This window comes from Ranitomeya variabilis, chromosome 8, assembly GCF_051348905.1.
Source record: "Ranitomeya variabilis isolate aRanVar5 chromosome 8, aRanVar5.hap1, whole genome shotgun sequence".
Taxonomy (NCBI): Eukaryota; Metazoa; Chordata; class Amphibia; order Anura; family Dendrobatidae; genus Ranitomeya; species Ranitomeya variabilis.
In genome coordinates this window covers 197,820,002-197,835,885 of record NC_135239.1, presented here as the reverse complement: position 1 = coordinate 197,835,885, position 15,884 = coordinate 197,820,002, and the positions used below count along the sequence as shown (strand labels likewise).

General features: G+C 49.7%; 1 protein-coding gene across 1 annotated transcript in view; it reads right to left on the bottom strand.

The window, feature by feature from the left end:
- LOC143787356 (monocarboxylate transporter 2-like) overlaps positions 1-15,153 on the bottom strand; it is a 53,089-nt gene extending 37,936 nt beyond the window's left edge. The window contains exons 1-2 of the mRNA XM_077276018.1: positions 14,991-15,153; positions 2,835-3,074 (exon numbers count right to left, since the gene is read on the bottom strand). Coding sequence (XP_077132133.1) covers positions 2,835-3,051 — 217 coding nt within the window. The 5' untranslated portion in view covers positions 3,052-3,074; positions 14,991-15,153. The remainder of the gene's footprint in view (positions 1-2,834; positions 3,075-14,990) is intronic.
- Positions 15,154-15,884: the final 731 nt, after the last annotated feature.

Genomic DNA, 15,884 nt, shown 5'->3' with positions numbered 1-15,884 from the left:
TTCTCCATCTTTCAGAATCATCATTAGTAGGTACAATAAATAGTTTTTATAGGTTATTTTTTAGTGGTTGGAAATTCCATTTGTCTGATACAAAGCCTAAAATCCCAGAAATGTATAACCCAACTCTCAGACTGATACCAACAGCAAAGGGATCTTAAAGGATAAGTACACCCTTAAGATTCTTTTGTGCTGCAATATAAAGTTAATCAACTTTCTAAATCGTCCCCATTGAACATGATCCTCCATTTTGCTGCTGCAGAGTGTTTGTCCGTCTTTTATCTAGGTGAGCCCTCTGCAGAAATGTTAGGAAATCTATTAGACGTCTGCTTTCCCCCTCTCTTCTCCCAATGTTTTGAGATACCAGCAGTGAGGGGGGGGGAACAGTATCTACAGTCTCAGGGAGGACAGAGAGAAAAAAAAGATACTAAGGAAGAAAGCAAGGAGCGAAGAAAATATCTACAGTTTCAGGGAGAAAAAAGAGGGCAAGTTAATAAATTAAATAAGGAAGAAAGCAGGGAGGAAAGAAAGTAACAATAGTCTCAGGGAGGGCAGAGAGAGCAAGTTAATAAGGAAGAACGCTAGGAGAGAAGAAAATATCTACAGTCTCAGATAGGTCCGAGACAAAAAGATAATAAGAAATAAAGCGAAGAGGGAAGAAAGTTTCTACAGTTTCATGGAGGGAAAAGAGAAAAAGTTAATAAATTAATAAGGAAGAAAGCAGGGAGGGAAAAAAATATCTACAGTCTCAGGGAGAGCAGAGAGAACATGTTAATAAGAAAGAAAGGAGCAAAGAAAATATCTACAGTTTCAGGGAGGGAAAAGAGAGCAAGTTAATAAATTAATAAGGAAGAACGCAGGGAGGAAAGAAAATATCTACAGTCTCAGGTAGGCCTGAGAGAACAAGTTAAAAAGGAATAAAGCTAGGAGAGAAGAAAGTATCTACAGTTTCAGGGAGGAAAAATAGAAAAAGTTAATAAATTAATAAGTAAGAAAGCAGGGAGGAAAGAAAGTATCTATAGCCTCAGGGAGGGCAGAGAGAGCAAGTTAATAAGTTAATAAGGAAGAACGCTAGGAGGGAAGAAAATATCTACAGTCTCAGGTAGGTCTGAGAGAACAAGATAATAAGGAATAAAGCTAGGAGAGAAGAAAGTTTCTACAGTTTCAGGGAGGGAAGAGAAAAAGTTAATAAATTAATAAGGAAGAAAGCAGGGAGGGAAGAAAATATCTACAGTCTCAGGTAGGGCAGAGAGAACATGTTAATAAGGAAGAAAGAAAGGAGAAAATAAAATATTTACAGTTTCAGGAAGGGAAAAGGGAGCAACTTACAAATTAATAAGGAATAAAGCTAGGAGGGAAGGAAGTATCTACAGTTTCAGGGAGGGAAAATAGAAAAAGTTAATAAATTAATAAGTAAGAAAGCAGGGAGGAAAGAAAGTATCTACAGTCTCAGGGAGGGCCGAGAGAACAAGTTAATGAGTTGACAAGTTAATAAGGAAGAAAGCAGATGATGAGGAAATAAGTAAAGTATTGGAACTGTACTGGTACATGTGCTAATAAAGAAAGCAGAGCTGTGGATAAATCATACACACACAGTTCACATCTAGCCTATATTACTGGGAATGTCACTCCCACAAGATGAAAATCAGAAAACTGCAAATCAATGGGTCTAAAAATGAATGACAGAATGAAGACTGCAGACTGAAACTTAATGCTATTTTTTTTTTCACTAAAAGTATAAATCACCAATATATGTAAAAATCATATTTTGTCCATATCAAAGAGCTTACTGCACACTCAACTATTATGGCTCTTAATATGCGAGTTGTATGCAGTTACCGCCCCCTAGAGGCGGCTGTTGGTAGCCTGCATGTTATTTAACAAATCTGCATCTACGGTATATAAGGGATAAAAATAATATAGATAAAAAAGGCGTTTGAAAGGTAACTAAACTTTTAAAACACTTTTGACATAGCATAGTGACATGTGTAAAGTTTTGATGTCTGGAGTACAAAAGTCTGTCCCTTTTGTAGTCCAGTTTACAGGATTGTCTAAAGGTCAATTTATGAGCCCCAAGTTAAAGAACCCATACGCATTGCCCACCACTGCTCCGATAAATAATTAAGATTTGCTTTTGACATTTATCTGTGTCTATATTTAGCACAAAACATAACTTGAAATGTGCAAAGTAATGTTATAGCCTCAAGGTACAATGTTACTATGCAAGTTTTTTATTTAAAGTGTCAAACCGGTCTTCAAAAACAATGAATGCTCAACATATAAGGTGAACAAGGCACGGTAATATCGATGACTCCAATTTGTGGCTTTCTAGCAGTTGCAAACTACAACTCCCAGGATGCTGTGATGGTCAAAGGTCCAACAGATTGGAGTTTAGTACTCTATGCAATGAAAGGTACTGGGGTTCACCCAATAGAATTCTGACATCATACGTTTCAACAGCCAATCAGATAACAACTATCATTTTTTTAAAAAACTTTCAAAAAAGAAGAGTTCTAATCGTTTGCTGTAGGCATCTCCTCCACCCATCGTTTGCACAGGGGTTTGATACATTTTCCCTTATGTCTTAACATCAGCTTGTTCCCAATTATAGTAACATAGTTGCCAATAATTTTAGCAGGACTTGCCTACAAAAAGACCGCCCCTCTAAAAAGACCACCCCTTTTACCCCAACCAGATCTGAACACATATTATGCATACTGGCTATCTCGGAGAAGCCCTTGTAGACCATTCCTCAATACAACTTTGGTTGGTTGACTCACTATAATACATGGCCGCTATAATTTCTGATATCGGCCATTGATGTGACTCTCACTCACCTCCGGCGTACATAACGGCCAGCAATAACGAGGATATCCAGGCAATTTCACTATAAGAGGCTCCAAAAAACTCCTGGATCTCTTTGTAGAAAACAGTGATTGCTTTGGAAAAGGCGTAGGAGAATCCCATAGATATAAAAGCCCCCAAGACTACAATCCATCCCCAGCCGCCATCAGGAGGGGTGTACCCCAGATCTGTTCCCGCTGCTGGAGCCATTATGAAACGATGTTCTCATAGATCTGAAAGAGAAGAAGTATTTCAATAGGCAAAATAATATGTATGGGCTTGTTCACATGCATTTTTTTTTAACGCATTTTTGCAGCATTTTACAGTACTAGCAAAGTTAATGAGATTTCTGAAATCTCATGCAAACACTAGATATTTTTTTCCTTGCAGATTTTAACCGTCAAAAAGTTTCTTCAAACCTGCGGCATGTCAATTCTTTCAGCGTTTTGCAACATTTTTCACCCATTCATTTAAATAAAAATTAAAAATGCACAAAAATTAAATGTAAAAACGCATCAAAAACCTGCATACTTTGCAGTGTTTTTCCTGCCAACCGTCTGTTTTTTGGTGCAGACAAATCGACTACAAATAATCAATGTGTGCACATACCCTAAAAAGGGGCAAATCAATGGTAAATGAAGCAGATTTTGGATCAGATTCATCATTGACTTTGTACCTGTTTTTTGTCCACTTTTGTGCCTTTTTTAGCACCCAATTTGCACGCTTTTTATATCTCTTTTACATGTGCTCGCCTGTTTTATTTTTTTTCCGCTCTGTGGACTGTTTATTAATTCCAGATGTTTTCACCTAATTTGTCAATGGCAAATTTTTTTTAAAAGTCGCAAAATGTGACGCAACTCTACTCTAGTCCCATTCTGGAGTGATTTTATGCACTTTTCTGAAAAAGTTCCCCTTTTTTGAACATTTTGATGGAACTGGAAAAAAGCATAAAATTAATGAACCGCTTGCAGCACTTTGGTGAATTTGGCGCAATAAACATCAGAGAATATCAGGAGATGAAGAAAATCCAAAGTGGAGCAGATTCATCAAGAATGACGCTTGCGGTACCCCAATCTTGGGATAGAAGAGGTGTCGAGTTCATTAGGAGGCGCACGCCACTAAATGAATTTGGCGTTTCTTCTGAGTGGCGTACACCTCCGTACACTGCACCAGAAACACTTCTGTGAAATCCCTGGTGAAATATTTCTAGAGTAACAGGCGCCAAAACTTTTCATGAATCAGACGTGCCTGCACCCCTCCCCAGCTACTCTCGTTTCGGTAAAACCATTTCAAAGTGGCGTGAAAACACAAAAATTCGCAAACAAAATGTTGCAATGTTTCCAAGCTTCTACACCAATTTTGAAGCGTAAATTCTACAATGAATCAGCCCAAGTGACTTAAAGAAAGACCCAACTGATGAAACGGGACCTTAGTTAAAATAAATTTGTCCCGCGTGCATTGTATCTGAATGAGTGAAGTTGTAATCCCCTCCGCTCCACACAGCGCCCTGTGTTCATGCTGAATTTACCGCATTAAACGCTTATCCACATTAGAGTCGTCCATCACATGTTCCTCGTAAATCCCCTAAATCAAATATAATAAGTCAGGACTCGGGGGACGCTGGCGGCTGGCGGCCCACAAAGGGGCTATTTATACACAGTTTAGGTTCTGCCAGATGCAATTAAACTGAGATCTGAATGCAGAGCGGTTTGGCAGGTGGGCGAAAGAGATCCAGAATACGTTCACATTGTGCCTCAGATCTTGTAGCAATGCTATGATTCCTTCTACCGGTGCCTGGAAGGGTTTCCCTATTTTGTGGTCCATATATAACAATGCAAAGGGTTTTACGGTGATCCATGTCCGGTTCAGCAAAACAATGCTCGTTCTCGAGCCATGGCGATTTCAAAGATGAACAATCTGTAGGAAGATCGATCTTGTGCAAACCAAGATAGGTCCACCAGGGTCTTCTCCACCGTTTTCTTGATAGTATCGAGCCATTGGGTTAATGGTCTTCCTCTTCGCCTTGTTCCTTCTTCTCTTTCGACCATGATGTTCTTCTCCGGTGATTGCTCTCTTCGTATGATGTGTCCAAAGTAGAAAAGTCATATCTCGGTGATCTTTGCTTCCCGTGTCATGTCTGGCTTGATCTGTTCCAAAATTGGTTTGTTTGTTCTTCTTACCATCCATCATATTTATAACAACTGCTCAATCACGCATATATAATTCATATCATCGATCCATCCATCAACATGAGATCAAGGACATGTTTATACATTTTTTTTTTTTATTTTTCATATCATCGATCCATCCATCAACATGGGATCAAGGACATGTTTATACATTTTTTTTTTTGGGGGGGGGTTATTATCTTGAAGTAGTTGTCTACTACTTTAAAATTGATGACCTATCCCACCAATGATTGTATAAGGGGGGTTCGACACCCATCTCCTCTGCCAATAATCTGTTCTAGGTGCTGATAATGGCCGAACTGCTCAGTTACTGAGAGGCTCCTTCTACTGACAGTGGCCACGGCCACATACTGCCCATCTGCCCCCTATTGATTGCAATAATGGGTCTGTGAAAAAAATATGTACAGCACACTGGTGACATTGGTGTGACAACCGTGTGCTGTCCGTGTTTATCATCGCAAAGTACAGGAGAAACTTTGTAATTCATTTATTTATTTATCCCTGAAAAACTCGTAAAAACAGACCATGGATGACACACAGATGGTAAAAACAGACCACCGATGACACACGGATGGTAAAATTGACCATGGATGACACACTGATGCACAACACCGATGACACACTATTCTGGCAGTTTTCTCTTATGTGTATGTGTAACACCCCAGATAACCGGTTGTTACAGTGGAATTGCTTTCCTCACGGGGAGAGTGATGTCATGCTAGGAAGCGAGGAAGGATCCCCTTAACAGGTATTCAGCACATACAACACCGTTCTGATTCCAGGCCAAAAGGGGGAGCTCTACACCCGACTTCAGGGGAGCTGCTCAACTTTGGTCGGGAGGAGGAGTCAGTTGCTAGGCAATTGGAGAGAGACAGCTGATGAGAGGAGAGCGAGGAGTGAGGAAGGAAAGTTGGAGCCCTGCAGACGAGTGATTCTGCAGCTCCTGGGAAGGAAAAAGAGAGCAGAGCAACTTGTAAACAGACTGAAAGGAGGAAGGAGCAAAGGTGAAGTGAAGAGCTGTAGAGAGAAGTTCCAACTGAACTTCCTCCATGCTGAGTGCATATACTGGTAGCCAGAAGACTGAGGTTGTGGGGGTAACTTCATGCCACATGGCAGAAACCGGCGGACAGCTAGATTTCAAGTTACCTGTCCACCATTAACACCGGAGGACACAGTAACAGATAGAGCCTGGGTCGTGATAGAGATCTTGTAAAAAGGCTCAAGTTACCTGACGTACGGGTTAGTGTCCTACCTAAAGGGGGACAGAAAGAGAACGTGCGAACCTTGTGTGAGGCCTAAGGCAACAAGGGACTACATCACAGCGCTAGAAGGAAGGCTTCCAACCCCACCTGGTTAGGGGGATTCCTGAGACGCTTCCAAGCCGGCCGGACCACCACCAGCATCCGTGATCTGGTACCCTGGACTGTGGCTGCCTGAATCATACAGTAAAGAGGTAAAGAGACTGAAACCCTGTGTCCTCCTCTTCTTTCCACACCACCTACCACCCGTTCCTACTACACCGGGAGCCCTGGGGACCCAGCTTCACCTGTGGCAAGCCATACCATCCCTGCTGCCATAACATCACCTCAGTGGACCCCTTTAAGCAGCGTTGGTCACCCCTGACCGAATACCGCAGGTGGCATCACAAACTTTTATTATTTTACAAATCCCTTTAAAGACCGTCCCTTTTACATGGGCGCCCAGGGCCACGGACCGGGTCACCGCCGCCGTGACACATCCCTTTAAGTACCAGACCCGGTACCGAGTACCCCACGGTCCTGGCGGGCGTTTCATATGGACAACTTCAGGCAGGTGCAGCAGAGCTGACACTTTTCATTTTATATTGCTCAGTATGACATCTAGGCTTTTGCTTTCATTGGACTGTGTGCACACTACAGTCAGATGTAAAATGCATCATCTTAAAGAATATGGACATTTATGTTGTTACTTATAGGCATGTGGTTTTTTTTTTACTATTTCTTCATTTTTTTTAAATTTGAGCTCACTCGGGGGGACGGTCCGGTCTGGTCTGATGGGCGTTACAGGTCCGGGTCCGGCGCCTCCCATCTTCATACGATGTCGTCCGCTTCCTTGCTGCTGTCTCGGCTCCTGCGCAGGCGTAATTCTCTGGCCCTGTTGAGGGCAGAGCAAAGTACTGCAGTGCGCAGGTGCCGGGAAAGGTCAGAGAGGCCCGATGCCTGAGCACTGCAGTACTTTAAGCTGCCCTCATCTGGGCAAATCAGTACGCCTGCGCCGGAGCCGCGACAGGAAGAAAAGAAGAGGAAATCATCGTATGAAGATAGGAGGCGCTGGACCTGGACCTGCAACGCCGACCGGACCGCACCGGACCTCCCCCCCCCCCGAGTGAGTATAATCTAACTTATGTTTCTTATCTTTCAGGTTGCATAGGGGGCTTATCTACCACATTCCAGAATGCTGTAGATAAGCCCCTGATGGCGGTGGCCGCAGCTTATAGGGCCAAAATCAGGTGACAGATTCCCTTTAACTGAGGATCCTGAAGTGAGCTCATTTTGAAGGGCGTTAATAACCATTTTTATGTTTGTCTCTGAGCTTTTTTCAGCAGATTTATGACCACGTCAAGTCAGCTCAACTTTGAGGTGGTCTATGATTATAAATCAGCACAGAGGAGACAAGTAAAAGACATCTAAAGCTGTGTTCCCATGATGAGTATTAAAAAAAAATAAAAATGCAAGCAACCTGTCAAACTCCTGTCTCCTGTCAAAATGTGTGCTGTGTTGAATTCTTAATTAACTCATTCAGAAACCAGAAATAGAAAATGCAGCAAAGGTTCTAAAAGGCAAATGGTGCAAAATAATAAATCCGTCAATAGTATCAACCCTCCTAAGTTGTCTATATGGGCGTATAGGTCATAGGAAGTGGAATAAAATGATACCTTGATATCTGCTATGCGATGATTTATTCCACAGAAATTCCAGTTTTTCTTAATATGTAAATGAGCTGTTAAGATCTATGGGCTGGATATAGATCACCCTGAGACTCCACCTCCATAGGGAGCTACCAGTGTGAGACATGTAATGACTGACAGTCTGCTCTCCTGATCTACATGTCTCACACTGGTAACTCCCATTTTCATTTAATGTAAGCTGTGGAGGCAGATTATCGGGGGGGGGGGGGGACTATGTCCTGCCCATAAATCTTAACATCTCATTTACATACTAATAAAACACCTGATCACAAACATCAAGGTATCGTTTTCCTCAGCTTCCTATAACCTGCAAGACCATATAGATGGCTAAGGAGGGTTGGTCCTACTGACTGTTTCACTTTTCCATTTTAAGAAAAAGCTTCTATAAAGCTTTTTATACCTGTAAAATAACAAAAACAGAGCAGGTAGTCACCCTCCCTGGGTCCAGCACGATCTCTCCAACACTGCCCCATTCTCTGTGTTTTGGCTGCAGATGTGATGTCAAGACCACAGCGCACATCAACGCTGCAGCCAATCACTGCTGATATATTTATATATATATTTTATTATAGACAGCATGAGCTCAGTGGTTGGATGCAGTGGTTCTGAGAGACTGTGTGATGTTTTACAAGTATGTAACAGTTTGGAGGACACTTTTTTGGAAAGTTGTTTTTTTTTTACACTGTAACAAATTCAGATCTGTCACAATTATCTAATATATAATTGCCTAGAATACTACTTCCTGCAATTTGTGCCAACTTCCGTGGCTTTGTCCGGAGCTAATGTCCGGAGATAATGTCCGGAGCTAATGTCCGGAGCTAATGTCCGGAGCTAATGTCCGGAGATAAGTGACGTCACCAGTGTCCTACACCCAGGCAGAGCACAGGGGCCCCAGGCAGCATATGGGGCCCCAGGCAGAGCACAGTGGTCCCAGGCAGAGCACAGGGGCTCCAGGCAGCCTATGGGGCCCCAGGCAGAGCACAGTGGCCCCAGGCAGAGCACAGGGGCCCCAGGCAGCATATGGGGCCCCAGGCAGAGCACATTGGCCCCAGGCAGAGCACAGGGGCCCCAGGCAGAACATGGGGCCCCAGGCAGAGCACAGGGGCCCCAGGCAGAGCACAGGGGCCCCAGGCAGCATATGGGGCCCCAGGCAGAATATGGGGCCCCAGGCAGCATATGGGGCCCCAGGCAGAGCACAGTGGCCCCAGGCAGAGCACAGGGGCCCCAGGCAGAACATGGGGCCCCAGGCAGAGCACAGGGGCCCCAGGCAGAGCACAGGGGCCCCAGGCAGCATATGGGGCCCCAGGCAGAGCACAGGGGCCCCAGGCAGCATATGGGGCCCCAGGCAGAGCACAGTGGCCCCAGGCAGCATATGGGGCCCCAAAAAGAGCACAGTGGCCCCAGGCAGAGCACAGGGGCCCCAGGCAGCATATGGGGCCCCAGGCAGAGCACAGTGGTCCCAGGCAGAGCACAGGGGCCCCAGGCAGCTTATGGGGCCCCAGGCAGAGCACAGTGGCCCCAGGCAGAACATGGGGCCCCAGGCAGAGCACAGTGGCCCCAGGCAGAGCACAGGGGCCCCAGGCAGAACATGGGGCCCCAGGCAGAGCACAGGGGCCCCAGGCAGAGCACAGGGGCCCCAGGCAGCATATGGGGCCCCAGGCAGAGCACAGGGGCCCCAGGCAGCATATGGGGCCCCAGGCAGAGCACAGTGGCCCCAGGCAGAGCACACACCAAATCGGAGGCCGAGAGGCCCCGCCAACCAAATCGGAGGCCGAGGAGCCCTGCCCACCAAATCGAAGGCCGAGCGGCCCCGCCCACCAAAGCGGAGGCCGAGGGGCCCGGCCCCGCCCACCAAATCGGAGGCCGAGGGTCCCCGCCCACAAAATCGGAGGCCGAGGGTCCCCGCCCACCAAATCGGAGGCCGAGGGTCCCCGCCCACCAAATCGGAGGCCGAGGGGCCCCGCCTACCAAATCGGAGGCCGGGGGTCCCCGCCCTCCAAATCGGAGGCCGAGGGGCCCCGCCCACCACATCGGAGGCCGAGGGGCCCCGCCCACCAAATCGGAGGCCGAGGGTCCCCGCCCACCAAATCGGAGGCCGAGGGTCCCCGCCCACCAAATCGGAGGCCGATGGTCCACACCATCCAAATCGGAGGCCGAGGGGCCCCGCCCACCAAATCGGAGGCCGACGGGCCCCACCCACCAAAGCGGAGGCCGAGGGTCCCCGCCCACCAAATCGGAGGCCGAGGGTCCCCGCCCACCAAATCGGAGGCCGAGGGTCCCCGCCCACCAAATTGGAGGCCGAGGGGCCCCACCAACCAAATCGGAGGCCGAGGGGCTTCGACAACCAAATCGGAGGCCGAGGAGCCCCGCCTACCAAATCAAAGGCCGAGCGGCCCCGCCCACCAAAGCGGAGGCCGAGGGGCCTGGCCCCGCCCACCACATCGGAGGCCGAGGGGCCCCGCCCACCACATCGGAGGCCGAGGGTCCCCGCCCACCACATCGGAGGCCGAGGGTCCCCGCCCACCAAATCGGAGGCCGAGGGGCCCCGCCCACCAAATCGGAGGCCGAGGGGCCCCGCCCACCAAATCGGAGGCCGAGGGTCCCCGCCCACCAAATCGGAGGCCGAGGGTCCCCGCCCACCAAATCGGAGGCAGAGGGTCCCCGCCCACCAAATCGGAGGCCGAGGGGCCCCGCCTACCAAATCGGAGGCCGAGGGTCCCCGCCCACCAAATCGGAGGCCGAGGGTCCCCGCCCACCAAATCGGAGGCCGAGGGTCCCCGCCCACCAAATCGGAGGCCGAGGGTCCCCGCCCACCAAATCGGAGGCCGAGGGCCCCCGCCCACCAAATCGGAGGCCGAGGGGCCCCGCCTACCAAATCGGAGGTCGGGGGTCCCCGCCCTCCAAATCGGAGGCCGAGGGGCCCCGCCCACCACATCGGAGGCCGAGGGGCCCCGCCCACCACATCGGAGGCCGAGGGGCCCCGCCCACCACATCGGAGGCCGAGGGGCCCCGCCCACCACATCGGAGGCCGAGGGTCCCCGCCCACCAAATCGGAGGCCGAGGGTCCCCGCCCACCAAATCGGAGGCCGAGGGTCCCCGCCCACCAAATCGGAGGCCGAGGGTCCACACCATCCAAATCGGAGGCCGAGGGGCCCCGCCCACCAAATCGGAGGCCGAGGGTCCCCGCCCACCAAATCGGAGGCCGAGGGTCCCCGCCCACCAAATCGGAGGCCGAGGGTCCCCGCCCACCAAATCGGAGGCCGAGGGTCCCCGCCCACCAAATCGGAGGCCGAGGGGCTTCGCCAACCAAATCGGAGGCCGAGGAGCCCCGCCTACCAAATCGAAGGCCGAGCGGCCCCGCCCACCAAAGCGGAGGCCGAGGGGCCTGGCCCCGCCCACCAAATCGGAGGCCGAGGGGCCCCGCCCACCACATCGGAGGCCGAGGGTCCCCGCCCACCACATCGGAGGCCGAGGGTCCCCGCCCACCAAATCGGAGGCCGAGGGTCCCCGCCCACCAAATCGGAGGCCGAGGGTCCCCGCCCACCAAATCGGAGGCCGAGGGTCCCCGCCCACCAAATCGGAGGCCGAGGGTCCCCGCCCACCAAATCGGAGGCCGAGGGTCCCCGCCCACCAAATCGGAGGCCGAGGGTCCCCGCCCACCAAATCGGAGGCCGAGGGTCCCCGCCCACCAAATCGGAGGCCGAGGGTCCCCGCCCACCAAATCGGAGGCCGAGGGTCCCCGCCCACCAAATCGGAGGCCGAGGTGCCCCCGCCTACCAAATCGGAGGCCGAGGGTCCCCGCCCACCAAATCGGAGGCCGAGGGGCCCCGCCCACCAAATCGGAGGCCGAGGGGCCCCGCCCACCAAATCGGAGGCCGGGGGTCCCCGCCCACCAAATCGAAGGCCGATGGGCCCCGCCTACCAAATCGGAGGCCGAGGGTCCCCGCCCACCAAATCGGAGGCCGAGGGTCCCCGCCCACCAAATCGGAGGCCGAGGGTCCACACCAACCAAATCGGAGGCCGAGGGGCCCCGCCCACCAAATCGAAGGCCGAGGGGCCCCGCCCACCAAAGCGGAGGCCGAGGGTCCCCGCCCACCAAATCGGAGGCAGAGGGACCCCGCCCACCAAATCGGAGGCCGAGGGGCCGCGCCCACCAAAGCAGGGGCCGAGGGTCCCCGACCACCAAATCGGAGGCCGAGAGTCCCCGCCCACCAAATCGGAGGCCGAGGGGCCCCGCCAACCAAATCGGAGGCCGAGGGGCCCCGCCAACCAAATCGGAGGCCGAGGAGCCCCGCCCACCAAATCGAAGGCCGAGCGGCCCCGCCCACCAAAGCGGAGGCCGAGGGGCCCGGCCCCGCCCACCAAAGTGGAGGCCGAGGGGCCCCGCCCACCAAATCGGAGGCCGAGGGTCCCCACCCACCAAATCGGAGGCCGAGGGTCCACGCCCACCAAATCGGAGGCCGAGGGTCCCCGCCCACCAAATCGGAGTCCGAGGGTCCCCGCCCACCAAATCAGAGTCCGAGGGTCCCCGCCCACCAAATCGGAGGCCGAGGGGCCCCACCAACCAAATCGGAGGCCAAGGGGCCCCGCCCACCAAATCGGAGGCCGAGGGTCCCTACCCACCAAATCGGAGGCCGAGGGGCCCCGCCAACCAAATCGGAGGCCGAGGGGCCCCGCCCACCAAATCGGAGGCTGAGGGGCCTCGCCCACCAAATCGGAGGCCGAGGGTCCCCGCCCACCAAATCGGAGGATAAGGGGCCCCGCCTACCAAATCGGAGGCCGAGGAGCCCCGCCCACCAAATCGAAGGCCGAGCGGCCCCGCCCACCAAAGCGGAGGCAGAGGGACCCCGCCCACCAAATCGGAGGCCATGGGGCCCCGCCAACCAAATCGGAGGCCGAGGGTCCCCGCCCACCAAATTATTCTTACATTTGAATAAATAAAGTATATATGGATTCTAGACTCCCGATTCTTTAGAATCGGGCTGCCATCTAGTCTACTATATAATTGTCTAAGGGTCACTTCCGTCTGTCTGTCACGGATATTCATTGGTCGCGGCCTCTGTCTGTCATGGAATCCAAGTCGCTGATTGGTCGTGGCAAAACAGCCACGACCAATCAGCGACGGGCACAGTCCGGCGGAAAAATGGCCGCTCCTTCCTCCCCGCAGTCAGACCCCGCTCCGTACTCCCCTCCAGTCTGCCCTCACACAGGGTTAATGGCAGCGGTAACGGACCGCGTTATGCCGCGGTGTAATGCACTCGGTTACCGCTGCTATTAACCCTGTGTGACCAACTTTTTACTATTCATGCTGCCTACGCAGCATGAATAGTAAAACGATCTAATGTTAAAAATAATAAAAAATCGTTATATACTCACCGTCCGTCGGCCCCCGGATCGACAACAGGCAGGCCTTTCCCGCTCACGACGCTCCGGTAACCGGTCCATGCTGCGATCTCGCGAGATGATGACGTAGCGGTCTCACGAGACCGCTAAGTCATCATCTCGCGAGACCGCAATGCACTCTTGAGACCGGAGCACACGAGCAGCGTCAGTAACCGCTTCGCTTGGATCCGGGGGCTCCGGAAGGTGAGTATTTAACTATTTTTAATTTTATTTCTTTTTTTTTAACAGGGATATGATCCCCACATTGCTATATACTACGTGGGCTGGGCAATATAATACCTGGACTGTGCTTTATACTACGTGGCTGGGCAATATACTACATGGGCTGTGCTATATACTACATGGCTGGGCAATATACTACATGGGCTGTGCTATATACTACGTGGCTGGGCAATATACTACGTGACTATAGAACGTGGGCTGCGCAATGTACTACGTGGGCTGCGCAATGTACAACGTGGGATGCGCAATATACTACGAGGGCTGCGCAATGTACTACGTGGGCTGCGCAATGTACTACGTGGGCTGCGCAATGTACTACGTGGGCTGCGCAATGTATTACGTGGGCTGCGCAATGTACTACGTGGGCTGCGCAATGTACTACGTGGGCTGCGCAATATACAACATGGGCTGCGCAATATACTACGTGGGCTGCGCAATATACTGCGAGGGCTGCGCAATGTACTGCGAGGGCTGCGCAATGTACTTCGTGGGCTGCGCAATGTACTACGTGGGCTGCGCAATGTACTGCGTGGGCTGCGCAATGTACTGCGTGGGCTGTGCAATGTACTGCGTGGGCTGCGCAATATACTATGTGGGGCTGTGCTATACACTACGCAAACATATTCTAGAATACCCGATGCGTTAGAATCGGGCCACCATCTAGTATTTTATATTTGTGTTGTTAAGTTACGGCATCAATATACAATAGGTGCTGGTCCAATTTCTGCACCTAAAATGGCACTGTCCCTCTAGGAATCTGACCTTATACATGCAGAAACACTGCAGCTACAAAACAAAAATATAAGAAGACTATAAAAATGATGAATAAATGTAATCTTATTATCCCGTCTCAAGGGGGAAAACTCCCACTTGTGGCATGAGCCTCCCTGTTCCAGATTTCTTCAGTGAATTCTGTGCGTAACATAGAACTAAACAAAAGTATCACAAGGAATGTGAACAAATAATAACAGATACACTGTATTTGTAAATAAATAACTGAACATTGTATTTGTAAATATTAACAGATACATTGTATTTATTACACAATGCAAATACTACAGATGCAGCAGTGCTGAAAACATCATTTTATAATTCAGGGCTGCCCCGTTTATGAACTTTTTGTGTTATGATAATACATTTTACATGGCACTGCAGGTATGCATATACAGCTAATCATATGATTACAAAAAAAAAAAATACAAATGTATTCCAAATGAAAAATCAAGCCTGATATCAGTTTAATAACACAAGCTTGGTGTTCTTCTAGCAGAGCACATGTGAGCAGTCCATGCTGGGGCCCCCAGAGCAGGAAGTGGCAGCAGAGACAACTCTTTTCTTCTCTGCTCCACGTGTGCAGCAGAAGTTCCCCATCCCCTGCAGTCACTTACCCGGGGCCGGATGTCCTGGAGCTTTCTGCTGCTGACAAATAAGAGCTGGTGGGGAAAGAAAAGTCTCTTAATCCAGAGTTCATCTGTATAAAGGCGCAGGATGCAGGGAGGAGCCCAGCAGGGTCACACCATGGACAGCACAGACCTCAGCTCCTGCTCCTTCACCTAAACAGAGGAGGGGGCTGGGAAAGAAACGGGTTTTAGAACTATGTGATTGGTTCAGAGCTGCACACATTAAGGACATGACAATCACTGGTGATCAGGAGTCTACTCCAAAGACACACTGCTTCTGCAGAACCTCTCGGATTTATGAGTTTATTATGTTTTTGTGAGTTTTAATGTTAATAGTTGTATTCTTAATTAATATATAATTAATTTATATAACTATATATTCATATATAATAAAAATATGTAATACAGCCATAGTGCGTAAAACACATACACATATATATATATATATATATATATATATATACACAATATTAATATTTTATGAGTTTTATGCATCTATGACTGTATTCCGTATTTGTATTAGTTTTCATAGTTTTTATTTTAAGTTATTTATATTTTGTTAAAATATTTTTATTAGTTTTAATTTTTGAGGTTATGTATTTTTGCATTTGAATGAGTTTCAATTTAAATATTTTAATATTTATCTACACTCACTGGCCACTTTATTAGGTACACCTGTCCAACTTCTTGTTAACACTTAATTTCTAATCAGCCAATCACATGGCGGCAACTCAGTGCATTTAGGCATGTAGACATGGTCAAGACAATCTCCTGCAGTTCAAACCGAGCATCAGTATGGGGAAGAAAGGTGATTTGAGTGCCTTTGAACGTGGCATGGTTGTTGGTGCCAGAAGGGCTGGTCTGAGTATTTCAGAAACTGCT